Source organism: Cricetulus griseus, chromosome 7 (assembly GCF_003668045.3).
Source record: "Cricetulus griseus strain 17A/GY chromosome 7, alternate assembly CriGri-PICRH-1.0, whole genome shotgun sequence".
NCBI classification, from domain to species: domain Eukaryota; kingdom Metazoa; phylum Chordata; class Mammalia; order Rodentia; family Cricetidae; genus Cricetulus; species Cricetulus griseus.
The window spans coordinates 26,431,161-26,458,697 of NC_048600.1; the positions used below are offsets into that span (position 1 = coordinate 26,431,161).

The 27,537-nt window shown below is 47.0% G+C and overlaps 2 protein-coding genes and 1 non-coding gene across 3 annotated transcripts in view; 2 read left to right on the forward strand and 1 right to left on the reverse strand.

Annotated features, from left to right (window-relative positions):
* Positions 1-3,661: 3,661 nt before the first annotated feature.
* Positions 3,662-21,331, forward strand: Pdia6 (protein disulfide isomerase family A member 6). Its single transcript, XM_027424676.2, has 13 exons — positions 3,662-3,778; positions 7,519-7,660; positions 10,975-11,032; positions 11,456-11,582; positions 15,055-15,161; positions 16,530-16,660; positions 16,884-16,998; positions 17,661-17,801; positions 18,328-18,412; positions 18,508-18,580; positions 18,884-19,042; positions 20,070-20,166; positions 20,887-21,331. Exons 1-13 carry the CDS (start codon positions 3,745-3,747, stop codon positions 20,953-20,955), a joined length of 1,338 nt encoding a protein of 445 aa, XP_027280477.1. The 5' UTR covers positions 3,662-3,744; the 3' UTR covers positions 20,956-21,331.
* Positions 13,534-13,669, forward strand: LOC113836616. Its single transcript, XR_003487014.1, has one exon. It is a non-coding gene; the product is annotated as a small nucleolar RNA SNORA5 (small nucleolar RNA).
* A 434-nt stretch (positions 21,332-21,765) lies between the features above and the next one.
* Positions 21,766-27,537, reverse strand: part of Atp6v1c2 (ATPase H+ transporting V1 subunit C2) — a 35,472-nt gene continuing 29,700 nt past the window's right edge. The window contains exons 10-13 of the mRNA XM_035447457.1: positions 25,124-25,261; positions 24,236-24,333; positions 22,170-22,302; positions 21,766-21,999 (exon numbers count right to left, since the gene is read on the reverse strand). Coding sequence (XP_035303348.1) covers positions 21,910-21,999; positions 22,170-22,302; positions 24,236-24,333; positions 25,124-25,261 — 459 coding nt within the window. The 3' untranslated portion in view covers positions 21,766-21,909. The remainder of the gene's footprint in view (positions 22,000-22,169; positions 22,303-24,235; positions 24,334-25,123; positions 25,262-27,537) is intronic.

Genomic DNA, 27,537 nt, shown 5'->3' on the forward strand with positions numbered 1-27,537 from the left:
CTCAACCTTCCCTTCTCGATCCCTTTGGGGTTGAACCCTTTCACAGGGGTGGTGTATCAGATATCCTGCGTATCAGATACTTACATTATGATTCATAACAGTAGCAAAATACAGTTACAAAGTTGCACAGGTATTTTTATGATTGAGGGTCACTACAACATGAGGAACTGTATTAAAGGGTCACGGCATTAGTAAGGTTAAGAACCACTGCTCTAGATGCTAATGGGGGCTGGAGAGAGAGATCAGAAGTTAAGAGCATTGGTTGCTCCTCCAAGGGTCCTGAGTTCAATTCCCAGCACCCACATGGTGGGTCACAATTATCCTAGTGGGATCTGATGCCCTCTTCTGACATAAAGTCATAATGCAGATAGATCACTCATATACATTAAATAAATAAATAAATCTTTAAAAATTTAGAATGATCTTCTTAAACAAAGTCTTTGAAGCTAAAAGCTGAAATATAAAAGAGGCTTTGACTGCAGATACAAAGAAACCCCTCTCCCATGAATTTCTTCTCATCTCCTTCTGTGATGGGTAAATTATCAAATTGACACAATGTAAAAACACCTGGGCAGGGAGTCTCAGTGAGGTATTGTCTGAATCAAGGTGGTCTGTGGACATGTCTGGGGGAATTACCTTGATTGTGTTCTTTGAGGTAGGAAGATATGCCCACTGTGGGTGGTACCATTCCCTATGCAGGAGATCCTGAACTGTCTATAAGTAGAGAAAATAAGTTGAGTGCATGCATGAGTGCATTCACTCTCTGTGTGTCTGTTTTAAACAGCATAGAAAAGCATCACATGAGGAAGGAGATCCTAACAGAAGTCTTTAACGGAGTGTTACAAGGGTGTTACATCACTGACTCCCACTGACCCAGACAACAAACAGTACTATAAACATCATTGTTTGTATCCATATGCATTTTAGAAAATGGCTTTCCATATGCTTCATGCCTATTTATGTGGTGGTGGAGATCAAACCTAGGACCTCCTGGCACATGAGGCAAGCACTCCACTAACTGAGCTATACAGCTCCATGTGTCTCATTTGTGAGGTCCCTGAGGTCAAGCCATGAGCACAGTTGTGTGTACAGTAGGCACTCAGGCATTCTGTGCTAAGTGAAAGAACCGGCTGTAGCGGGAAGGAATCATCACTTTTATATTTAAGAAAACAAGAATAGACAAAAGCATATCCAGTATCCCAGAGCCATAGAGCTCAGATGCAACAATAGTCAGGATGGACCGGGGTTTGCAGCAGAAAGTATGGAGCTGAACTTTGGTGGCTTACTCCAGTGACAGGCTGCTTCCCTCCCAGGCTCTGTGTCTCTTATAGCCAAGCTTCCACTCTGTTCCATAGGACATCACAGGGCCTGAGGATGGAGTAGCCTCTATCAGAGTACCACTGATCTCATGGCAGTGGGGAAGGGCACCCACAGCTAGCCACACACTGGTTCTCAATCCGCTTGGAGGCCTCACACCTGACTTCTACTCAGATTGATGGAGGAAAAAGCAGGATACAAATTATACATTGTGAGCAGGGGTGTCAGGTGGAGCGGCTGCTGTGAAAAAACATTGTAACAATTTCTCTAATGTAAATCACAAGAATTACAACCGGAACCTGCAATTGTGCTCCTGCTATATTCCCAAAGACTTGAAGCTACCTGAACATCAATGCTCACAGTGGTATTAACACTGAAAAGCAAGAGGCCCCCAGATGCCTATCAACAGAGGAATGGGTAAAGAATACATGGTTCATTCCTGCAATGGAAAATCAGTCAGCCTTAGGAAGAAATGAAAATCTAACACATGCTATAATATGGAGAGACTTTGAACACATGTGCAGCAGCATACATGTGCCATGTTGTATGTAGTAAATAGACTACAGAAGGACAAAAATGACCCAGTTTGCACAAAGCACTTACATTAGCCAAGTTTATGAGCAGGAAAGTATGATGAGCAGGGATGAGGGGGAGGGAGGAATGTGAAGTTCTTATGGGCAGAATTTTGGTTTAGAACAAGGAAAAACCTGGGTGTGGATACTAGTGAGGAGCTGGGGACATAGCTAGCTCAGTGGCAGAATGCTTGATAGCACCTGTGACCTTTGGGTCTGATACCCAGCACTGTGGGAAAACGCAAAGCAGCCAATTGTGTGTACGTTTTTACCACACCGAAGAAGCAAGCAAACAAACAAAAAAGGGATTAATTCTGGGTTCCATGGTACCAGGGTCTTCATTGAATCAGAACTCAGGAACACAGCAGTACAATGTGCCTTTGTCACCCGGGCCTCTGTGTAAGCTGTGTGCTCCCTGGCCAGTGGCTGTGACTCCAACAGTACCTGGCACAGTTAGGCTATCTTAGTTTGTTTTCTGTTGTGATAAAACACTGATCAAAAGCAGCTTGGGAAGGAAACAGTTAATTTGGGTTAGAATCTATCAAGAGGCATGGAGGCAGGAACTGAAGCTAAGACCACACAGGACCCCTGCCTCCTGGCTTGATCTGTCCTGGGGAGGCACTGCCTCCAGTGGGCTGGGCCCTCCTCCATGGATTATCGGGAAAAAAAAAAAAAAAAAGCCTGCACAGACATACCCACTGTCCTTACAGATGGAAGCAATTCCTTAATTGAGGTACCTTCTTCCCAAATGACTCTAGTTTGTGTCTAATAGACAGAGGCCTTAGAGGGGTGCTGCTTAGTGTCTTGTTCCTCATGGCTTGTTTAGCCTGATTTCTTACAGAACTCAGAACTACCAGCCCAGGGATGGACCCCTCACCGTGAGTTGGGCTCTCAATCACTAATGAAGAAAATGCCCTACAGCTGGTTCTTATGGCAACATTTCCTCAATTGAAGTTCCCTCCAACTCTAGCTTGAGTCAAGCTGCTATAAAACTAGCCAGCACAGTCACCACGGTGTGTTTCTGGGCGCCTGAAATCTACTCCAGGGCTTCATGTATACTAGGCAAGCACTCTACCATCAGAACTGCATCCCCAGACATTATTTTTAATTGTGTCTTACTGTGTTCGCCTTAAAACACCTTTGTAAATATTGCAAAGCACTCTCGGCCAGATGATGCATTTTAGCCCCCACCTTGGCCACCTCCCACAGCTCTTTAAAGCTCTGAGGGTCCCAGGGTCACGTGAGTGAGCAAGGCTTTGCGGTCAATTTAACAAAATAAGTGTGGAAAGGTGCTTTATACAGAATAAGCTCGGCAAAGGGTTTCCGCGTACAAAGGAATAAATATGTCATTTAATAAGGCCGTAAATACACTGAGGACCCGGGGCTAGTCTCCCAACATAAGAGACAGGTCAAAAAGTGAGGGCTGGAAGGGGCCACGAGAGAGGCAAAGAGGAAAGAGAATGAGGAACTGGGAGAAATGAAGACTCAGCCCTGGATTTCCAGTTAGCTCAGGAAAAATTAAGGGGACGAGGGGGACCCGCAGGGACAGCTCAGAACATCCTTTGGTCCTGCCCCTTCATTCCCCGCCCATCCTCGCCCCGCCCAGCTCCACTCCACCGCTGGTCCCTGGCCCCACGAAGGAAAAAAAAAAAGAAAAAAAAAACCAAACCGGTAACCTCTACCCGGCCGCTTCCCATTGGCCAGGCACGCGAGCGAAGTCCACAGAGACCAATGAGCGGCGGCCACGGCGCGGCGAGCCCTTCCGGCCCGCCCCCGCGCGCCGGCGCACCGCCCGCTAGAAGCCGAGGGCGGGACGTGGGCGCGGCAGAGCCGGAGCGGCGGCGGCGCGGACAGAATGCGGCTTCTCGGCATGGCTCGCCTTGGGTTCGGTAAGCGCGGGCCTGCGGTGGGAGGCTGGGCCGGGGGAGGTCGGAGGGCCCGGGGCCGCTGAGCAGGCCCGAGCGGTGGGGACAGAGTGCCGGGCCGGCCTGGGGACTTCTCTGCTGGCGGGGTGGGAGAGGCCCGACTGGGCCCTCTGCAGGAGGCCCCGGGGAGCCGGGGACTCGCAGCTTCTGCTCACCCCGAGTGCGAGCCACCACCGGTCCACCGGTCCACCTCAGCCTTCACTTACAGACGCCGGTAGCAGAAGCCGGTTCTGAGATGCAAACCGAAGGTGGCCAGTGCCCTCCAAGGGAGGCCTCACCGCACCTGAGCACTTTTAAAGCCTTTGAGCGTCCACCCAGATGCCCCGGAATGATGTTTAGCGACCCAGTGGGTGAATTTGGGGGTTCCCTCCCTCCCCGGCTGTCTTTGTTTGCGGCCCTAAACTCTCAGACATTACTTAACGCAGCCTAGATCCTGGCTGGAAAGTAGGGGAGATGGGTCCCTGCACTCCCTCCCCCTTCGTTTACTGTCTGTGACCGGGAGCACGTTTTCTCGCCTCTCTGCCTTTTTTTTTTTTTCTTTCTTTCTTTTTTTTTTCTTTTTAAACCGTGCTTACCCTATGAGCGGTAGGTAGTACGTGTTTAAGAAGTACTTGCTGGGTTACTGTGGAGAGCAGATGAGAGGGAAAGATTTAATCTCTAGTTTTCCCGTGAGTGTTTATGAAAGTGAGCCTATCAATTAACTCATTATTTTAATCAGGTAGTCAGTCCCCTATTTTTCTTTTCTTTTTGGACACCCTGCTGCAGGCGGGTGCCAGGCAGAAATGTTACAGGCGTGAATTTATAACACCCTTAACGGCTACGGAGATTGAATGGGAAGCCACAGATGGCACAACCATCTGTACGCATGGAGTGTGGACCCCAGGAGTTCTGTTTCCTGGAGGTGCTCATTGTCACTGTGTAGAGTGGCCTTGTGAAACAGAACTTGATGGGTCAGCATTGACCTACTCTGCATAGTAAATCAGCCCCCCCCCCCCAGGAAGGGGGTTGTTGGTTGGTGAGCAGATGCCAACGGCAGTGTGTTTGCACCTCCCTGACCCTGGTAGATCTTCTTGGAGCCATCACACTGAGACAGAATCGGGTGGTTCTGCTTCTCTTGACCATTTAGGCGTCAGGGGAGAATGTGTATCCTCTGCCGGCATCCTCAGGGATGGACAGTGACTCCATGCCTCAGGAAGGCATTTCTTGTGCATGGACAATTTGTTTTCCTAGACAGTTCCTAGATTTTTTTGGCTTTACACTTCACCTAGTTCTCTGAGCTTCCCTTAACAGGTGGCTACCCATTAGAAACAACACTTATCAAAGTTCTAAGACCTAAATACCTTAAAACTTAGGGTGACCACCAGTCAGAAGTAGACTGCAACAAGTTTCTAGTGTTGGAGGTAATAGTCCATAAACTTTGTGTACAAAGTGTCCATAACTTCTAATTTTTTTTCTGGCTCTGAAATTCTCACAAGACATAGTGTATTGAGCCGATAGGGATTCGTAACAATTTCATAAACATCTTTAAACAGTCTTGTAAGTAGTAGAACTCTCTGGACCTGGTAACACATGTCTTTAAATCCCAGCACTTGGAGGCAAACTACTATTCCCTTTGCGGAACAGCACCATCCAATAGAAATTGTAATGGTGCAACTTTGTATACAATGTAATCCTATTTCTAGGAGCCACAACTGAAGCAGAAGAGGTAACATTGCACAATGACCATATTCATGGTGGCAACCCCATTGGATTCTACGCCCTAATGATTGATGTCCTAGCTGCCCCTATCTGTGCCTTTGTCACATGGTGACATAGTCTCCATACATACCTCTCAGTTAGAATGCTGTCACTAAGTCCTGATCATCTGTATTTTACCCATCATTTCAGCACATACTCAATCAGTATGAAAATATTAATAAAATTTGTTGTTTTTTTTTTTTTTTCTCCAAATCTTTGGAACCTGGTATGCTTTTCTAACCCTTGGAGGACCTCTCAGTTTGGGGTAACCACATGTGGCTGATGGCTTCCATGGTGGATAGTTGTTTTCGGGAACAGCCCCACTGGCATCCAGATGTACCCATCCTGTCCCACTTTGTGAATGAAATGGAGCCTTCCATAACTCCTCTGTCACTGACTCTAGATTCCCGTCCTGACTTGGGCTTTTGGTAGAGACCTTCGGTGTCCTTCGCCTCTCCAACATGCATACGTAGCCACACAGATGACTCCCATCTCTACACCAAAGCTTCACCCTACCCCACACACTTTCTACTTCCAGCCTGCAGAACTGTCTGTGTTCTCTGAACTTACTGCCTCCTCTCCTCCAATCCTCTGCCCACTGGCTGCTGGTTATTTTCACTGTCACAGTTGCCCAGGTGCTCACAGACAACTTGTTGTTAAATGCAGTAGCCAGCTGCATCCTTCCCTGTTGTTCCCTGGTAGTGTGTTAATGGCTCTCATTCCATGCTTCTTGGTGTGTGAGTGGCATCACTCTTAGAAAAGACCACTTTTTTTCATAAGTTCCTGCAATATTGACCCTCTCTATAATTCAAATGTATTATACTTCTTAGACATTGATATTCGAATGTATTAACTGCACAGAATAGTAGGTTTCCTTGGGACATTTTCATACATGTACATAATGTACTTTGGCCATATTCACAACACAAACTCCCCATTACCCTTTCTTGTTCCTCTCCCTTTGGTCCCTTCCTTTCTCCATAGTTCTGTTGTGTCTTTGTGTTTGTGTGTGAGGGCATATGTGATGCATTCTCTTGACTGTAGAGGTCTATACACCTGTGCCTACAATGCAGAAGCCAAAGGGACATATTGAGTGCCTTCCTCTATTCCTCTAATCACTATCTCTTACTCCCTTGAGAGGGTTACTAACTAAAGCAAAAGCTCACTTTTCAGTTAGGCTGGCCAGCAAGCTTCCAGGATCCTTCTGCCCCTCCTCTCCCCCACAGTGGTGTTACAGGCATGTAAAGTCATAGTCAGCTCTTTATGTAGACACTAAGGATACAAACTTGAATCTTTTTTTTTTTAAGATTTTATTTATTTATTTATTGTGTATACAGCATTCTGCTTCCATGTATATCTGCACACCAGAAGAGGGCACCAGATCTCATAACGGATGGTGGTTGTGAACCACCATGTGGTATCTGGGAATTGAACGCAGGACCTCGGGAAGAGCAGCCAGTGCTCTTAACCTTTGAGCCATCTCTCCAGCCCCACAAACTTGAATCTTTATGCTTGCATAGCAAGTGTTCTTAATTCACTGGGCCATCTCCCCTACTTTTTTCACATCTTTAAAAAAAAAAATGGATCCATCAGGTGCACTGTTCTTGAATAATGTATTTGTTTCTTCATGCCAAGGCATGCTTAACCAATAACTTGGAAACGAGTTAGAGAACCACTCTGTCATTTGGTGTGTTTGCCTCAACTATACATGGGCCTTTTCTTCCTGTGTTTGCTTATTTACAAAATGAGGATGGTTCCTAGGTTCTGGCTGCGAAGAATCGAGTGCTTAACTTGAAATTGAAAGTAGCAGCTGTCGTGATTTTGAGTGATTCATGCCCTTCGTGCCCAGCACTGCAACAGGAAGGACCCAAGGGCAGTGGCAGACCCAGGCCGTCCTCTTCTATAAGGGCCTTGGGTTGGGGAAGAAGAGCCTGTGTTGTCATCACTGTGTTTTGTCATTTGTCCAGGTCTGGTGAGCTGTACCTTCTTTCTGGCTGCCAGCGGTCTCTATTCCTCTAGTGACGATGTCATTGAATTAACGCCATCAAATTTCAACAGAGAAGTTATTCAGAGCAATAGTCTGTGGCTTGTAGAGTTTTATGCTCCATGGTATGTATTTTATAAAATAGTTATGCTTTTTAAAGATTGGTTGATTTTGCTTTTTTGAGAAAGGGTCACTTGCTCTGGCTGACCTGAAACTAGAACAGGCTGGCCTTGAGCTGCATCTGCTTCCCAGGTGCTGGGATTAAAGGTGTACCACTATGCCTGGCTGTTTTTAAATGTGTGTATGTACACATGAGTGCAGGTGTCCTGTTTGGTCTAGGTTGGTCTGGAACCCTGGAATTATGTAGCCCAGACTGGCCTAGAGCTTATATGCTCTTGCCTCAGCTTTCTGAGAACTGAGATTACAGATCTGTGCCACCATGCCCAAATAGTTGTAGACTAGGAGACTGCACTGCACATGTCGGGTCTCTTGAAAGCCATGGAGATTGAGTCAGTTGTGGGGTGGTCTGGCAAGGTGTCTCTTGGGCAAAGGTGCTTGCTGCCAATAGTGGTGACCTGAGTTCGACCTCAGGACCCACTTGGTGGAAGGAGACCTGGGCTTTCCTACATAGACAGAATGCAGTGTTGCAAGGCTGACTAGTTAAAGCATGTGATGGAAGGGGAAGTGGAGACACATCAGGGGGAAGTAGGTAAAACGTGTACAGGATGGCGGTGGCTGTAAAGCAGCAGAACGTAAGACCCCTGAGAGAAGCTAACTATCAACTGCACATCTGAAGATGAGCTGACACAGGGTTGAACACTCACAGTGAACAGCATCTCCTAAGCTTCTGGAAGAAATCCTTAGTCACTTTTCTGTTGCTGTGTAAAACACCACAATCAAGGCAACTTACAGAAAAAAAAAAGTTTATTTGGGCTTATAGTTCCAGAAGGAGAGGCTGGGGTGGTGAAGCAGAGGCAGCAGACCAAAGGCATGGTGCTAAAGCGGCAGAGAGAGCTAACTAGAAGTGGTAACAGTCTAAACTGCCAAAGCCCGTCCCAGTGACTCATGTCCTCAGCCTGCCCAAGCATCGCCACCAACCGGGCACTGAGTATTACAGTGCCCGAGACTTGGGGGGGGGCATCTCATTTGACCTACCACTGGGTATGACATGAACTTGGTTTATTTTTAAGGCAGGAAATGATCAAGTTGCCTGGGCTGGCCTTGAACTTACTTCCAAATCGCAGGGAAGCCTTCCTTGACCTTGTTCCTTTGCCTGAGTCTCCACAGACCTGTGCTGCCATACCTGGGCTCTCATGGGATTTCTTACCACCAGCTTCTGAAGTCCTGAGTTGTCTTGTGAAAGTTCCTTTGTGGATTCTGAGACAGTTTTAGAAACTTAGCACTGCTTCTCTGCAGATTTCTTAGGTCACTGTAGCAAGTGGAGTGCAGTACTAAACGTTCATGCCAGCACATTGTGAACCTGGTTCTTTTTAATGCTGTGACTGTTTTATAAAGGTTTTTACATCCAAGTGCTGGTTTCTGTGGTCAGCCCATTTAAACTAGCATGGGCAAATAGTACCTGTCCAGGCTGCTAAGTAATTAAATGTCTCTGTGAGGTGTTTGCACATTTAGCTTCTTATAGCTTGTATTGTGGGTAGTTGATGTGTTTCTGAGAGCTGCAGTGCAAGAAAACTTCCCCCGTGAAACTTTAGCAGATGGTGTGATTTTTGAAGGCAGGTTCTGGGTATGGAAGGTAACGATTGTGCTGGCAGTTTTATGCAGAAAACATCAAATTAGAACAACCACTTTGGGCCTTTTTATGCTTGGATTCTTCCATCCAGGGACAACCTTGGATTCCTTCATAGAGTAAAGGCTTTGGCTATTGACTAGAGCAGGTAGTTGAGCAAATGGTACATGCTTTTAGTTCTAGCACTCCAGAAACAGAGGCAAGAGGATTGTGAGGAGTTCCAGGGCCACATAGCAAAACATTTGTGAGGATCAGAAGTTCAGTGTCAACCTTTGCACTACAGGAGACTCAAAAAAGAACCATAAGACAGAGCCTATGTAATAGAGTACAAATTGAGGATCTGCTGTCTAAAATGCTAGGGGCCAGAGGTTTTTGCAGTTTTTCAGATTTTAAAATATTTACACAGATTTTACCCACTGAATATCTCTAATCTAAAATTTAAAAACCCAGAACTGGATGTCCTGAACTGCTCAAAAGGTTTCCTGTTCTGGTGGCTTTGTTTGGTTTTTACTCTGCAGTGCGGAGATTGAGCCAGGGCTTTGCTCACACTAGGCACTGAGCTTAAATTTCAGGGTTATGGATATTCAACTCGCACTTCTTTCCTCAACTAATAGATACCAAAAGGCATCAGCAAGTCTAACAACTATGTAATTCTAAAGTTGTTGTACACATAGATGATGCTAGAATGTCTTTGGTGATTTTAATGATCATGTGTAATGATAACTAAGCCATGTGAAGATTTGACTTCTGGATTCTGAGTGTCTCACCTAAGCAGCAAAGCATATGTAAATGGGTATAAATATGTCAAAGCACCAATTCAAGGCATTGCCACAAAATAACCTTAATTAAAATGTTGGAACTGAGTTCAGGTCCCTCTAGAGTATTAATTACATGGTGTCTGTGTGGGAGCATGGTGGGGCAGTGGCTCGTTTTAGAAAGGCAGTAGCACAGGCGGGCCAACATGGGAATCTAGTCATTTGCCAGCCTCTATTTTATCATGTATAGCATGAAGATAGTGAAGGCCTGTCCTCAGCTTTACACAGATCCGTTGAAGTCCTTAGAGACCCAGATAGAAGAGACAAGTAAAACCTTTTTAAAATATGCACCATATTGCCTGTGGGTAAACCACACAGTCTGCACACAGTGGGCATTCCACAGCAGTGAGAATGAACGGTACAGTGGCCCATGACCTTACTGGATAGTAGAAGTGGGTTTCTGCCTCTGTCATACAGTGTGCTGCATTGTTGACACTTTCACAGCACATTTTACTTGTTTGGGCTTTGGGAGAGGGATCTCACTATGTTGTCTTTGCTGTCTTGAAGCTCACTGTGCAGATGGCTGGCCTTGAACTTGTGGTTGTCATGCCCCTGCCACCCAAGTGCCAGCATGACAGGTGTGTGCTGCCCTGCCTGACTTACAGAAAGTTCTGGTTGCTTTTACAGAATCAGTACCTGGAAAACAAGTTTTCCCTGTGTTCTAACAGGCCTGTTCAATAGTCAGTAAGTGATGGAGTTTGTGTAATGATCATGGTTTGCTGGAGTTTTTATTAGAATGATGAAAGTAGTCACTGGACCTCTTGGTCCTTGTTCTTGCAAGCTCCCAGCCCTGTGGGGACCCCCACTTGTGGCTGCTTTATGAACTGAAGGTCAGAGGGTTTAACTGTCACCATATTTGTGTTTTGTCTCTTGGCAGGTGTGGTCATTGCCAGAGGTTAACACCAGAATGGAAGAAAGCAGCCACTGCATTGAAAGTGAGTATCTGAGATGGCCTCCTCCGCTGCATGTTTAAATCTGCAGATGGGTTAGTGTACACTGGGAAGTTAATTTGCATGATGAAGTTCTGAGTGCTGGTTGTACTGCCAAATACCCTATGGGGGATTGGTGTGGGACAGATGTTACTTCTCATGCCGTCTGGTTTTATTCCATCCATTTCCAAGCTAAATTATATAATTATTATAGCCACGCTGATTCTGAAGGCTTTGGTGTCCAGTCTTTCAGAGACTCCCTGCTGGCTGGACTTGCCCTTCACCCATTGTACAACTTATATTCTCTTGTGGTTTTCAAGGCTAAAATCTTCAGTGGTCCTTGTAACTTCACCGAGCCCTTTACCTGTGTACGAGTCAGACTGGGCTGTAGGTCTAAGAAAAGGAGGTAATGTGTCTGTATTTCCTCAGGATGTTGTCAAAGTCGGTGCAGTTGATGCAGATAAGCATCAGTCCCTGGGAGGTCAGTATGGTGTCCAGGGATTCCCTACCATCAAGATATTCGGAGCTAACAAAAACAAACCAGAAGATTATCAGGGTAAGGACTCTTCCTACTCTGTTCCCCTGTAGGCGACACCTTCTGTAACCAGTTAGCCTGGCTCCTGCATCATCTTAACCTTGCTTTCTGTGACAGCACACAGCACTTAGTGCCTCCTCCAGGTTTTGAGCATTAGCTTGTAGGTAAAGGGCGGGAGGGGACTGCAGGTGTGTGCACATGTGTGCGTGAATGTGAATTATTTAGAGTGGTCGTAGACCCACACCTTTTTACCTCCGTGCCTTTCTCATTACAGCTATTTAATACTTGATGAAGATCTGTGTCTTCCTCCCCTTACTGTAAGACTAGAGTCTGGCAAAGCATACATGGTATTTGCCTGTGCTCTTTATCCCTTAATACACTGTTGACTATGACGCTGCTATTAGTGTCATAAACTGTTGATAACAGGTACTCCAAATTCTGCCTGTTCTAGAGACAAGAAAGTTGTGCGTGTCTGTTGGGAGTCAGTGAAGTAACTAAAGAGTTCTGGCTCTGAACTCCCAGGAATAAATGTTATCTTAGTCACACTGCTCTTAAAGCACCACTGTGGGTTGGGGGTGGGGTGGCTGGATGGTGAGCTTGTGTTCAGTACATGCAAGGTCTTCAGTTGATCATTAGCTACACACATACACACACAAACAGATTCTAATCAAAATTGATGATTTGGGACAGATCTTGGTCCTTATGAAAATGTTGAGCATAACTTTTACATTATGGTGAATTTGGCTAAAAGTTTTTAAAAATTTTGCTAAATATGACAAAGAACTGGTCTTTGCATGTGAACAGAGGTGCCTGTGGGCTAAGTAGGAGAATCCCAATCAGACTTGGCCTGGGGAGGTCCCAGGGCTGTGGAGTCTGAAGGATAAATTCAAGGCACAGCCTGCCGCAGCTGCCCTGTCCCTCCATGCTCGGGTCTTGCTGCTTTTCTGTAAGGGGGTGGGGGGAACCTGCCCAGGTTACCAGAATGAAATTAAAACAGTATATGCGGCAAAGCATGGGAGATGCATACTAGGTAATAGGTACCAGACTCCTTGCTAAATCTCGTGACTTGGGGGTCAGAATCCTTGGAGACAATGCCTTGGATGCATTTTTCCCTTGATGATGAGTTTTGTTTTGTGGAGTAAACGTTTGTCTTTTTGCTTCAAAATGATAATTGGTTATAGTTTTGCTGATTGACAAAACAGCATACTTACAGCATTCTCTTCGGGTGTCTCTATTTGTAAATAAGGTTGTTTTTATTACACTTACTTATTGGTGGCATGTGTGGACTTGAACTCATAAGGCCATTTTCAGGAGTTCTGTACCTGTGCACCTTCTACCATGTGCATCTTAGAAATTAAATTCAGTTTGCCTGACTGGTGCCAAGCACTTTTACCTGCTGAGCCATCTCACCTGCTGTAAATAAGGTGTTTGCAACACAGCCAGACCTGTGGCTTTATGGATTGGCAAGGCTGTTTTTGCACCAGAACAGCAGAGCTGAGTGGCTGCAGAGGGCAGAGTGGCCTCAAAGATATAGTACTCGTATGCATGTGGCCTGTTATGGAAAGAGTGGGTCAACACTGGTGCACAGTGGGAAAACCCTCTTTCCCTAGATGAGCTCTGCTTGGGTGTATTCTGTACAAAGGGTGGGACAAGGAGGCTGGCTCAGACGTAGAAAACTCTGCAGTAGAAGTGGAAGGCTGCTCTTATGTTGAGTCTGGCGCTTCAGTTACCTGAGCACTTCCTGAGTGTTCCTCCATACATACAGTTGGTATAAAACTCCTCGTAGGTGCCTGACCTTAAAAAGACTGTCCCTATCCATATGTACTTTATAAAGTAGGCAGTCAGAAATTAATAACAGTAACCAATAGTAAAACAGAACTGTAGAACTTAGTGACTGAGGTCTCACTTGAAAGAGCTAAGACAAACCATATTCTTGGACTGTGGTTAAGTTGACCATAGAAGATGGGAACCCTGCAGTCAAGTCAAATTCAGTTCCCGTCTTCTTATGATGGGAGCTGGCCCAGATGGCTGCCACAGCAAGCTCTGCTGCTCATGGGCCCTGTGTCTCCTGCCCTGGGACCTAGGGATAAATTTGGCTGCAGACATTGTGCATACAAAAAAAGAAAAAAAAAAAAAAAAAGATGGGAACCACAAGTCAGGGTGATTCCTGTAGTGTTTTCCTTCTAATATGATATTGGCCTTTGAACTCTGAAGATGGCTTCAAAGCATGTATTGTCGCTGCTCTTCTGGAACAGTTAGTAGTCCTGGGGTTTTGAGTCTCTAGTTTTGAGTAGACTTCCACATTATTGTCATCTGTCTAGTTGACATTTTTTTTTTTTTTTTTTTTTTTTTTTGTTTTCTTTTCTTTTCTTTTCTTTTCTTTTCTCTCTGTCGAGTCTCATGCAGCCCTGGCTGCTCCTGAGTTTTATTAAGGTGAATGTGGTTGCTTAGGATTGAGTTGATCCTGACTGAACTTAAAGCACAATAGAAAGACACCTCAATTGCTTTCTGCTCACTTGGCTTCAGAGACATCCCATGTTCTACACTTCCCACACACTGTCTACTCTCCATGTCTCATGTTCTACTCTTCCCACACACTGTCTACTCTCCATGTCCCATGTTCTACTCTTCCCACACACTGTCTACTCTCCATGTCTCATGTTCTACTCTTCCCACACACTGTCTGCTCTCCATGTCCCATGTTCTACTCTTCCCACACACTGTCTACTCTCCATGTCTCATGTTCTACTCTTCCCACACACTGTCTGCTCTCCATGTCCCATGTTCTACTCTTCCCACACACTGTCTGCTCTCCATGTCCCATGTTCTACACTTCCCACACACTGTCTGCTCTCCATGTCCCATGTTCTACTCTTCCCACACACTGTCTACTCTCCATGTCCCATGTTCTACTCTTCCCACACACTGTCTACTCTCCATGTCTCATGTTCTACTCTTCCCACACACTGTCTACTCTCCATGTCCCATGTTCTACTCTTCCCACACACTGTCTACTCTCCATGTCCCATGTTCTACACTTCCCACACACTGTCTACTCTCCATGTCTCATGTTCTACTCTTCCCACAAACTTCTGTCTACTCTCTGTGTCTTAGGAAAGGTGTTGTTGGCTTTCTCCCCTGTACTTGGAAATTTCCTGTCTTCCTGACTAAATGTTAAGCTTCTCTTCCGTTTACATGTTGTACATTCCATAGATGTGAGATTTTCTCATGAGAAGATGTGGTTCTGCAGATAGTAAACAGAGAGCTTTTGTTCACATAGTAAGCAGGAACTGAAGAAACGGACATTTGGGTGGGGAGTCTAGGGCAGAGTGCATTCTAGGAGAGTGCTGCAGCTAATGCACATAGACCTGATTACCTTCAGTTGCCTGAAAGATAGGAGTTACAAGTCTTCACAGGCGCCAGAGAGGCACTTGTGCAGAAGGCCAGCCTGAGGTTGCCTGCCTTCACCTGACTGTCCTTTGCTGTCCCACAGGTGGCAGAACTGGGGAGGCCATCGTAGATGCTGCCCTCAGTGCTTTGCGCCAGCTCGTGAAGGATCGTCTTAGTGGGCGGAGTGGTGGGTACAGTTCTGGAAAACAGGTAAGACTGTACGGTGCCTGTCTTAGTGCATCTTAGTTTTCTGCCTGAATGTGTGTTCCTTACAAAGGATGTCATGTAACCTAGGCTAGCCTTGGATTCTCTCTGTAGCCAAGAATGACCTTAAATTCTTGTACTTCTGCCTCCCAAGTTTGGTATTGCAGGAGTGAATGATCTCTACCCAGCCTGTTCTTTCCTTAGAGTTACATGGCAGGATTGACTTAGTCCCAGAACATCCTGGCAGTCTGAGAATGAGGTTCCCAGATAGGTGTTTGGAGCCCCAGGCTGGAATGGGGAGTTGAAACTACAGAGTGAAGAAGCTCTGTGCTAAGGGTGGGCAACAGGCTCTGGGATCTCATGACCTTCCTAGTTCCAAGAGGAGAATCGAAACTTAGACTCACTTTGAGCCTGCCTTTTCGAGAGCTCTTGACCTGAGTCTGTGGCAGTGAGTATAGAACGCATGGGAAGTTCTACAAGATAAATAGGAAGAAGAAGAGAGACAAGTTCCTATTCTAGGATTGGTTTTTTTTTTGGGGGGGGGTTGTTTGTTTGTTTTAGAATTTATTTATTTATTATGTATGCAGTGTTCGGCCTGCATTCCTGCACACCAGAAGAGGGCACCAGATCTCATTACAGATGGTTGTGAGCCACCATGTGGTTGCTGGGAATTGAACTCAGGACCTTTGGAAGAGCAGGCAGTGCTGTTAACCTCAGAGCCATCTCTGCAGCCCTAGGATTGGTATTTTACATGCTTTTGTATAAAATGTAAAATGTGAAGCTTGACTATGATGCCCATGCACCCTTAGAAATGAAGTTATTTATAAAATGGCTCTCCACCCCCTCAGGGGACCAGTGAAACTAGCTGTAGATAGTCCAGAGGTGACACTGTTGCCTTGCCCCTGCCATGGCAATTAGTCTGATTACAGATAGTAAAGTGGCCGAGTACTTGCCTGTTGTGTGCAAGGTCTGGGAAAGATGAAACACTAGTGTCAGCAGTTGTGTCTACACAGAACAATCTGCTAGAGTCTGCATTCAGACAAGCTGTGGGGTACTTGAGCTCTTCATAAAAATAGCATGTAGAAGAAATCAAGGCAATGAGCTAAATAAATGAATGAGAAAAAAAAAGAAATCAAGGCAGATCATATACTGTATTAAATGTAGTGGAATTGTCTAAAAGTAAGATTGTTACCAAACAAAAGTCATATTAAGGAATGCTTCCAATTCAATCATATTGGTAATGATTTTCATTTATTTGCTAATGAACAAATCAAAAACTTGATTACCTTGTAAAATGATTGTTTTGTCTATACTTGTAGTAGGAGTGTTCATTTTTGGCTGGGCAGTAGTTTAATGTTTATGTTATTGTGACAGGGCAGAGGTGATAGTTCCAGTAAGAAGGATGTGATAGAGCTGACTGACGACACCTTTGATAAGAATGTCCTGGATAGTGACGATGTTTGGATGGTTGAATTCTATGCTCCATGGTGTGGACACTGCAAAAAGTAAGTGCCTTTAACCATATAGTGTACTCAGTCATGATGCTCCCAGGATAGTCATCCAGCTATGGACTGTGCTGTTCCCAGGTTCACCCAGAGGCATCATGTCTTTGGTGAAGCCACCAAGATGTGTTTGAAGTGTGTCATAAAACAGATTAGACCAGGATGTACAGCTCAGTGTAAGGACCTGTGCTATGAGTTCATGTACTTTTAAAATGTGTTTCTACAGCCTGGAGCCAGAATGGGCCACTGCAGCCACAGAGGTAAAGGAGCAAACGAAGGGGAAAGTAAAGCTGGCAGCCGTGGACGCTACGGTGAACCAGGTCCTGGCCAACCGGTATGGGGTGAGTATGCTTAAGGCTCATTTACTTTAAGAGATACTCAAAACTTCCAACAGCTGTTTGACTCCTGCCTCCCTTCCAAGTTGGCAGGGAGATGTTTAACCATTTTACATGAAGACATGGTGTCCCTCACTGTTGAGTCTGGAACTTGGGGCTTGTGGGTCTGTGCACCATCACTCCACTTGGCTTTTGCTTGCCCTGGGTTTTAGTGATTTATTCATCTTGCTTTGGGAAAGTTGATCCTCTGTTTCTGGAGTATACACACTGTATTCAATACCCAGAACTTGGACAGGGTTTGACTGAACTCCACAATTAATGAACCTCTGACTATACTTCCAGCTGGGAAATCCCCCACCCCAGTTTTGTTGATTTAAGCAATGACTGACATATGCTAGGCAAATGGTCCACCACTGTGCCACGTTCCCGGCACTTAAGTATTTATTTTTGAGGTAGTGTCTCATTAAGTGGCCCAGATTGGCCTCCAACTTGTGATCCTTGCTTCAGCCTCTCCAATAACTGGAATTACAGGTGTGTGCCCATGCTTGGCTGGAGCATACTTTTGTGATGGTGAAATGTCTATAGTTTTAGAAAAACCATAAAGATTGTGGGCTTATTGTTATTCAATCAATGTTTTATATATTATGGTTGTTATTGTACTTTAATAGATTAGAGGATTCCCTACAATCAAGATATTTCAGAAAGGCGAGGCTCCTGTGGACTATGATGGTGGACGGACAAGATCAGACATAGTGTCGAGGGCCCTGGATCTGTTCTCGGATAATGCCCCTCCTCCAGAGCTGCTTGAGGTAAGTGCTGCCCCCTGCTGGTGAGGAAGCTGCTTTTATTCAGATGAGCTCTGCCTTTCTGTGTTTTGTACAGTTTGACCATTTACCCCAGGCTAGCCTTGAATTCACAGCAGTCTTCCTGTTTCAGCCCCACGAGTGCTGAGGTTATAGGCACATGCCCCAGTGATTAACCCCTTTCTTTGATTTACTACTTTTCCTGAGTTTCTGGGATTAAAATACTTACACTGTGAATTCAGTCTCACTTGAGCTGTAAGCTCTGCCCAGTAGTGCAGACTCTTTTCGTTCTCACAGACACCAAAAGCCTCGCCCTGTGTAGAAACCTTATACACAGACATGTGACCTGTTGGTACAGCTGTGGCAGGCCAGGCCAGGACATTGCACTTTCAGAGACTGCTTAGGTGGCTTAGGAAGGAATGTTGGCACGTACTTCTAGAGGGTTCTAGATGACACATCTGTGCGAGGAGGCATCGTGTGGAAGGACTCTCTGAGTGTCGCCTTGCACAACTGCCCTGTCTTCTGTACGCAGATAATCAACGAAGACGTGGCCAAGAAGATGTGTGAGGAGCACCAGCTCTGTGTCGTGGCCGTGCTGCCCCACATCCTGGACACTGGTGAGCACAGACTGGTTCTCGCAGCTGGCTGCTCAGAGTGCTTCCTGAGTGAGATGATTTTATTTCACCTTCAATGTCTTTTGTCTGTAAACCAGGGGCCGCAGGCAGGAACTCTTACTTGGAAATTCTTCTGAAGCTGGCTGACAAATACAAGAAGAAGATGTGGGGGTGAGTTCTGAAGCTGTCTCCCCTGAGAACGGGGTGCAGGCCTCCTGCCTCTCTCCTTGTGTTCTCTGCAGTGTGCATCTGTGTTTGCCTCTGCTTGTGCTTGTCACTAGCCTGTTGCTTACCAGCTGAGACCCAGAGTATGCCCAGTGACCTAAATTCAGGTGACACAGGAAATCCATGTGACTCAGTGGACCACCTTGTAGGATCTAAGCACTTATCTATCCTACGCTCCTAAGATATAAATGTAACTCTAGATTCTAATCCAAAAGGCATGCTTGCCCTAAAGCCAGTCTGCTTTCCCAGGTGGCTGTGGACAGAAGCTGGAGCTCAGTCTGAGCTGGAGAATGCACTGGGGATTGGAGGGTTTGGGTACCCTGCCATGGCAGCCATCAACGCTCGCAAAATGAAATTTGCTCTTCTCAAAGGGTCTTTCAGTGAACAAGGCATTAATGAGTTTCTCAGGTAATTCTTAGTTGTTTATTGTCTCATCTGTTGTGTTTTGTTGGTTTATATTGTTTTGCGTAAGCCAGGCAGTAAGTGGAACTCGATTGCATTTAAAACATAAGCATAATTGGATGTTTATAAAATTGAGCTTTAGAGTCATTACTCTTTCCTGTGGCAGCACTGTCTCCCTGCCTTACTTGTCATATTGCACACCATCTGACCTCATTCTAACTGTGAGGTCTTACGAGGTCTTGTTCATGATCGAGGGTGCGGTGTAGTGTGTCTCACCATTCCCACCCTTCCTATGTACTTGGGATTACTGACCTCAGGGCAAAGCCCTTGAAGGCTTTGGAATGTATGTGAAAATGAGACAAACATGATGGGCTCTTAACTCAAAAGCCAGTTTGCAGAGCTCTCCATCCTGCCCTGCTGTTCACCTTTTTCCTAAAACTCAACTTAACACTTCTTGGGCAAATACAAGGCATTGACCTAAAGAGGTCAATTGTGTTTCCTGTTCCTGCTTTCTTCCTTGTTCATTTCTCAGCATAAAACTAAAGAACCCAAAATAAAAGACAGGTTTTAGCCTAGCACAGTGGTGCATGCATGTTGTCTGTACACTCAGGAGGTGGAGGCAGCAGGGTCAGAAGTTCAAGACCAGCTTTGGGCTACAGTAGCCTCAAAACGCTGGGCATGGTAGAGGCTAGAGGATTAGGACTTCTCACTAATAATATTTTTAGTAGCCAGATTATGTAAGTACTTTTCAAGTATAGGTGTTCGTGTCTTACTGGTAAGTACTTTATGTATCTGTATTCTCCCGGTACCAGGCTGGGTTGGTTGAAACCATTCACCTCACTTAGTAATGTGTTTTGCAAACTCATGGGCTTAGCAGGCAAGGGTCATGGGCAGCCTTTCATGTTTTATTCTTTAAAACAGAAAGGACTTAGAAGTAGTGCTTGACTTTGTGGGTGCAAGACACACTGCATTTTGACAGTTTGTTTATTCATTGGAAGTACATATAAATGTGTTTGGTATTTTTTTCCCCAAGGGAACTGTCTTTTGGACGTGGCTCCACAGCACCCGTGGGAGGTGGTTCCTTTCCTGCCATCACTGCCAGGGAGCCCTGGGATGGTAGAGATGGTGAGGTGAGTGGCAGCAAGGTCTTCTCTCCCCAGCTCGTGTGTCTCTGTGCCTGGAAACCAAGTCCACTATCAGACCAAGGGCTGTGCTCCTGCTGTCCTGCCTGGGGCATAACCAGCATGCACCATGCCTGGCTGGCTTCAGTTTTAGAGGAAGAAGACTGTTCTACTAAAATCATGACTTAGAGCTGGAGAGGTGGCTCAGCAGTTAAGAGCACTGGCTGCTCTTCCAACAGGGCCAGAGTTCAATGCCCAGCACCCACATGATGGTTCACATCTGTGTGCAATCTCAGTGCACTCTTCTGGCCTCCAGGCATTCCATGCACATGGTGCACAGACATACATGCAGGCAAAAATCACAGTATAAAGGTCAGGTGAGCTTGACTTCATGCCTATAAATTCATACTATACCATTTGAAAGGCTAAGGCAGGAAGATTGCCATGAGTTTGAGGCCAGACTGAGCTAGAGAGTGGAGCTGTTTAAAAAACAGAAAGACCAGGTGAGGTACATGTCTGCAGTCAGCTGTGGGAACCCAAGGTGGAAGAACAGTGAAGCCAGCCTAGGCTACATTTATAGACTTTGCCCCTATACCTGCCCCCACCCCAAGCTGTCTGGTTTCCCATCAGTGTTATAACTGGTATTAAGAGCCAGGCTGGAATCCTGGAGTCTGTTTTTCTGTGGAAACCGTTAGTTATTCGAGGCTCTAACCTACCTTTCTGTCCCAGCTTCCTGTGGAGGATGACATTGACCTCAGCGATGTGGAACTTGATGACCTGGAGAAGGACGAGTTGTGAGGCCACAGCTCAGCCTTCCAATGTCTTTTCTTGGGAGCGGGCAGTTTTCCGGCAGTGAAGGCTCTGGTCAGCTGTCTGCCCTTGGCCTTTCCGAGCAGCACTTGCTGGCTGGCCGGCCACTAAAAACACTGCAGCAGTGAACCTCGGCGTCTCAAGAAAACACTGAAGAATTCTATGAATTGTAGCAGTGAATTGGATTGCGTTCTTTGGTATATTTTGAAGCAAGGTGGGTTGTTGAAACATTTTCCCTCCTGACTGCTGCTTGAATGTTCTTGGAAGCTGTTTCTTATATATAGGGTTTTTAAAATGTGATTCCTTTGTTTGAATATTAATGGCTTTTTCCATTAAAGAATAAAATGATATTTTGGACAATGCTGATAAATGTATGAAATTAGTGGCACATCATAAAATCGGAGTCTGGTGGTTAGCCTGAAAACTAACCCTGTGCACTGATGACACCACACCACAGCTTCCTGTAAAAGTGTTTTTAAATATGAAGATAAGACCAGGCTGGAGAGATGGCTAAGCCATTAAAGGCTAGACTCACAACCAAAAATGAAGACAAGACCTTTTGACAAGGGTGTGGTTCTGTGTGGTAAACTTGGTACCGAGGGAGAACCACACTCATGCCCCAAACAAAGTCTTGTCTTCGGGCTTCACCAGTGACAAGGAGGCTCAGGTTTTCAACATTCTCACTGATTTCCCATTAAACGTCTCATGAAGACAAGAGCCCAGTGGATTACCAAGCTATTTTCACTTTGTGTAAAACGCTCAGGAGACAGTTTGGAGTTATGTTAGAACACCAGAAAAGCCTCAGAACTGAGCATTTTATTGTAACTTAAAAAAATAAATACACTCTAACTAACGTCTTTGAGTTTTTCGTGAGTCAGGATCCTGCAGGACTTGGTCGTCTGGCTGTGAGCAAGGTAGGCTGCAGTGACACAGGCTGGCCACCTAGTCCAGGAGGCTGAGGTCGATGTGGAAGTACACGTACGGGAAATAGTCCTGGTTACTGAGCTGCAGTCCAGGGATTTCCACAGAGGCCTATGGAGGGAGCAACGGCAAACACGGGTCTTGTTTCTAAGGGAGCTCTCTTGGGTTCTGACCACACTTTCTCCTGTGTAGTTGCCCCACCACCATACACCCCTTGAAAGTGTGTGACATCCAAACAGCCCTACTATGGTAGAGTGCACCCGAGTCCCCATAATACCTACATCCAGTATGCTTGCTGCAGCAACCTCATCCAGGTGCCGGAAGACTGAATTGAGCACCTCTCTCAGGCGTTTGGTAGCTGACTTTTTCTGGGGCTGTAGAAGCACAGCCTGGAAGTTTACTGGAAGCCCATACCTGCTCAGACAAGATGGACCAAGTGGGTGCTTTGGCAAAGACAGCCTGGCCAAAGCAGAGGAGCAACTCGGAACAGACAAGTGCTTCAGGATGGAGAGATGTCTCAGTGCTTAAGAGAGAACCTGTTTTTCCAGAGGGTTCCAGCTTGGTTCCCAGTACTTATACCAGGGGCTCACAACTGCCTGTAACTCCAGCTCTAGGGGACCCCATAGCCTCTAGCCTCTTTGGTCACCTGTGCACATGTGATGCTTTAAAAAGTGAATGAATGGCTGTAACCTACACAACTTAGGAAAACAAAACTATAAAAAGGTCCCTGGGCCAGGTAATCAAAGGCTAGAAATGAGACTACTGACTAGGTCTCAGCACTATGCTAACCATTTCCGAAGGTCACAGCTTATGACAAAAACAGGAGCTTGTGGCCCTGGCCACTTGTGCTGGGTCCTTGTATGCTTAGTTGCACAAGCAGCGGATCTGAACTTTACAGGTCACCATTCAGCTATTACATGTGTTGGCTAAAGGAGAACAGAAGTCCTGTCAACGTATATTCCTCTTGCTCAGTTTTAGGGTGTATAGAAAAGATTTTAAGTCTGCCCAATCATTTCCTCAACAATCATTGCCTGGGGTGTTCGTTATTCCAGAACAGTGTTCAAGTGTATCACTGAGCCAAGGTTCAGTGTCCATGCCCTGCCAGTGTGTCTACCCTCTGTGCCCCAGGGGAGTGTCCTCGGGTGCCTTGCTCTCACCTGGCAGCAGGGTTTCCTACCTGCTATGGAAATGAGTCATTCAGGATCTGTGTCAGGAATGACAACTCCCGACCCATCCTGACTTTACTGTGGGCAAAGTAGCCCTGGAACAAGGCCCTTCCCATTCTGCCTACAGATAGAGGCAGACCTCTGGTGCCTCTGCTTTTGTTGGCCAGAGAGGTCCCTATACTGCCTGCCCTCCCTCAAGGAACGTGCCATACTAGCCAGTGGGATGATCATAACATGAAAGTAAGCCCCTGTGAGCGAACAGCCGGTTGATTGTTTAGAGACGGGTGTTTGCTCTCCTGTCCCAAGCTGACCAGAGACTAAGTAATCCTACCTCAGCGCCCTACCCCGCCTCTGCCCAGTACAAGGATTATAGGCATGAGCCACCACACTTCAGGGTCATGTCATCCTCCTACACATCGTTAGCTCTCTTTCAGTGACACCCATCCTGCCAACCCTCCTGTGACAGTTTAGATGAACATCCTGTGCCAGGACATGACTTCATCAGGGCTGGCCAGTTCTACTGCCTGTCCTCAAGGTGACGCCCCAGGATGCTCCTGCCCCAGACTTACCAGGAGAGAAGCAGCCTCCTCTGATGAGGTCGGCCACTAGATGGTGTCTTGCTGCTGCTGAGTCCAGGCTTCCCCACTACTGCCTCATCCCACTAACAATAACTTCGATTTAACATGAACTTGTTCAATCACTATCCCCTGAGAGCCGAATCTGCACACCCAGTGTCCTGTGCCATTTATTCTCCAACCACTGCTCTCCTTTGAAAAACATTTGCTGTTTGATTGCCTTTCCATGAAAACATTGAGAATAATATGTATCTAAACAGTAAAATCTTGTGCTGGGGGGTTGGGGGAACAGGACAACCATAAAAACCTAAATGAGGCCAGGTGGTGGTGGTGCATGCCTTTAATCCCAGCACTCAGGAGGGCCTGTATGGAGTACACAGGTGATACAGGCAGAGCACACAAGTCTGGCAGGAAAGAACAAGCCCTGGAGAGTGGGACACACATGGCCAGCTGGAATTCCTTTGATGAAAAAGAATGGTGATTGCCAAGACACAGCCACAGAAAGCAAAGGGCAGGAGGGCAAGAAGAGAGGTGGGAGCAGAGCATTGGAACTTCTCCTCCAGGCCCTGCCACTCACCTGTCCAGCCCAGCATCCCCACCACGCACCTGAGCACAGACTCCACAAACACTCGCAGAGCCTTTATGTGGATCCAGGCAATAAAGGCCTCACTGAAGTTCACCTTGAGCCAGCGCAGCAGAGGTCCCTGCAGAGATGGGAGAACTACATGAGCCTCCAGACAAAGGCCAAGAAAGGACTCACAGTATACAGAGCAAACCCTGTGACCAGAAGAAAGGCCCGGGAGCCAGCAGAAGCAGAGAAGAGCCTGGGGAAGTTCAGGACCACTGCATGCAGGTACCTGGTACTGGGGAAGCTCTGGGGGCAGCCACCTGCACATGCGAGAGGCCACCTCAGACCAGGGGTGGGAAGCTAGGCAGCTCTTGACCTCAAGACTGTCAAATGAGCTGATAGGCTCTTGTTCATCACTACACAGCCAAGACACTGCCCACCTCATCAGAATGCACTGCCTGCAGGGTCCAGCCCACCCATCTACCAACTGCACCTGCCAGGGGCTCTTCAAGCCTCATCTAGGCCATTGCTGCTGCTACAGTGCCTGATGTGGTTGTTCCTTAGGGGCAGCCCCCATCTGACACTTGGAACTTCTCAACAAGGCCAGAGGTGATCCAGCCAGGGCAGTCAGGGAGGATTGCTGAGCAACCAAACCACCCACCCTCCAGCCAGAGCCCTGCCCATCACCAGACACCAGCTCCAGCCACCGTCAGCCAGAGCACAGACATTCCAGCCAGGCGACAAGCCCCATTCCCTGCCTAGAGAGCCAGCTCCAGGAAGACTATGGAGGCTAGGACAGCAGGATTCCGGGCTACTCCAATTTCAGACTGCACAAGACATAGGAAACAACAGCAAATGCAAAGATTTGTTCCTCAGCTGGGAAGAGAGTTGAGCCGGGGACCCCCAGGGTTTCCAGGGGTGCTTACCTCGCCCTCGCCCTCACTCTCTCTGTCTCTGTCGGTCTGCCCCGCAGCGGGCCTAGCGGGGTTACCTAGCGGGGTTACCTTAACCTTGTGGTCCCGGTAGGTGGCTGATCCCTTTTTAAGAGCAACACAGGATGTTTGCTAAAGGCACAGAAATTACTTATTAATCTTTCAGAAAGCATGTATCATGAACACAAATAATTCTCATGGCCTGGAGGGCGTATGCAAGGAAGCTCTGGAGTTCAGGCTCAGAGAGGGGTGTGGCAGGGGTCCAAGGCCTCTGATTTCAGGGACAGAGACAAACCTATGTGCTTGCCTGGGTCAGGACCCCAACAGCAGTAGACAAAACAGCTTCCAGAAGTATTACTGAACTATCCTGACATAGGGAGCTCATCTGTCTGGGCTCTGACACTCAGGAATAGTTTCATCTGTCGTGTTCATGGGACACTTCAGCATGTCACATATAGGACATTAGTCAGGCATGCACCCAGGCCATTTGACCCCTTATCACCCTGTCTGCAAATGGGTAGAAAACACAGGGTAACTCAACTGTGTGCTCCCAGAGCAACCCAGCTCCTAGCCTCCAGGGCGCCAGTAACTAAAGGATATGAGATGCTTGGCTGTATCCACTCCCAGCCACATCAAACAGGAGAGATTCTCAGGGTGCTAGGGTGGAGGGGGTCCTCCATTTGCCAGCAGTTTCTGAGTATCTCCCAGGAACTGTTTCCCCCACACAAGGAGACTCTAGCAAGTTTTCTGGGGCAGTTGGCACTGCAGAAATCCATGCCATGTAAAGACACCACCAGCTGGCAATCTGAGCCCCAAGGAGAAGGTGGCAGGCTTACTTGTGTCATCCTAATACACAGGGTGGGTACCAAACATCTTACTTCACCTATAGACAGGGGCCTCATAATATGACCCCATCCAGGGATACTGCAGGGACCCAGTCAGGGGAGCGACAATCCAGGAAAAGCCCCACCTAAGGGCAAGGCTGGGCATTTATGATGGACAGGGTCCCAAGAAGCTGAGGTCAGACAATGGCACATGGGCTTCTGTTCTTGTTAGTGACAGCCACTCCTGCCAGAACGTGCCATGTCTATGCCATTGCACTAAGGAGCTGAACACCCTCAGAGGCTCAGGGCCCAGGCCTCCAGCCAGGCCTTTCATCTTCAGGAGCCTCAGCTAGTGTCCAATTGACTTCAGGTCTGGGTAGTGTGGGTGCTGGCTCAGCGCAGACACATGGCATGTGTTCGTCCGTGCATTTAACCCTCCAGGGAGGAGGGTTAAAACTCTCCAACGTGGGGGCTGAAGATGAAGTTGTTGCTAGGTTGGCAGAGTACTTGCCTACCATGTACAATACGCTAGGTTCCATCCCCAGAACATAAACTGAGTGTCGTATCATACACCTATTATCTCAGCACTCCGTAGATGTCATCCTCAATTACATATCAAGTTAGAGGCCAGCCTGGGATACATGAGACATATGTACAACATAGAAAGCCCAGCACTGGCCGGGCCAGGCATTGGTGGCGCACGCCTTTAATCCCAGCACTCAGGAGGCAGAGGCAGGCCTGGTCTCCAGAGCGAGTGCCAGGATAGGCTCCAAAGATACACAGAGAAACCCTGTCTCAAAAAAAAAGAAAGAAAGAAAGAAAGAAAGAAAGAAAGAAAGAAAGAAAGAAAGAAAGAAAGAAAGAAAGCCCAGCGCCATGAATCATCACCAGCTGGGCTTTCCTTCTGAAAAGGGAATGGCAGGCAGGTAAGGCTCCAAGATCTACTTCAGGGAAATTGTTGGCTTATGCTCACTCCCCAAAGGGTGGGTGAAAAAAGCCACTCACTGTGCAAGATCAGGTCATCTGCCTAGTGTGGGAGGAGGCCTGGGGCAAATGCTGGGGCACGTGTGAAGCACTGTGCCAGCCCAACGGCCCTGTCCTCCCAGGCACACACTTCCAGCTCTGAGAACACTTTCCTCCAAGGGCTCAAGGACACTCTACTTCTCCCACCTGTCACTGAAGTGACACTAGAAGGTGCTCTGAAGAGGCCTCCCTCTGAAGCTGGGGAAGAAGGAGCTGGAATACACACACCCTGACAAGTGCCCCGAGAGTGCAGGACTGGGCCGGTGCTGCTGTTCCAAGACACCAGAGTCTGGAAAACACTTGCAGAGCCCGAGGTGATGTTCCCAGAACTACAGGCTCCCAGTTCACCACCACACTCTGTTTTGCCCCAGGGATGGAGGCTGACCTCTCCACAACGTTTCTAAGTGTCTGTGGTCAGAGTGTCTCAGATAAGCACCCACTCTGCTAAGAGCACAGGAGAGGTAAACACAGGTGCTGGTGGCGCCCTGAAATCTACACAGTCACAGACGATAGGAAATCAGTGGCTATGCAATCTCTGGGCACAGATGCTTTATCCTGGTG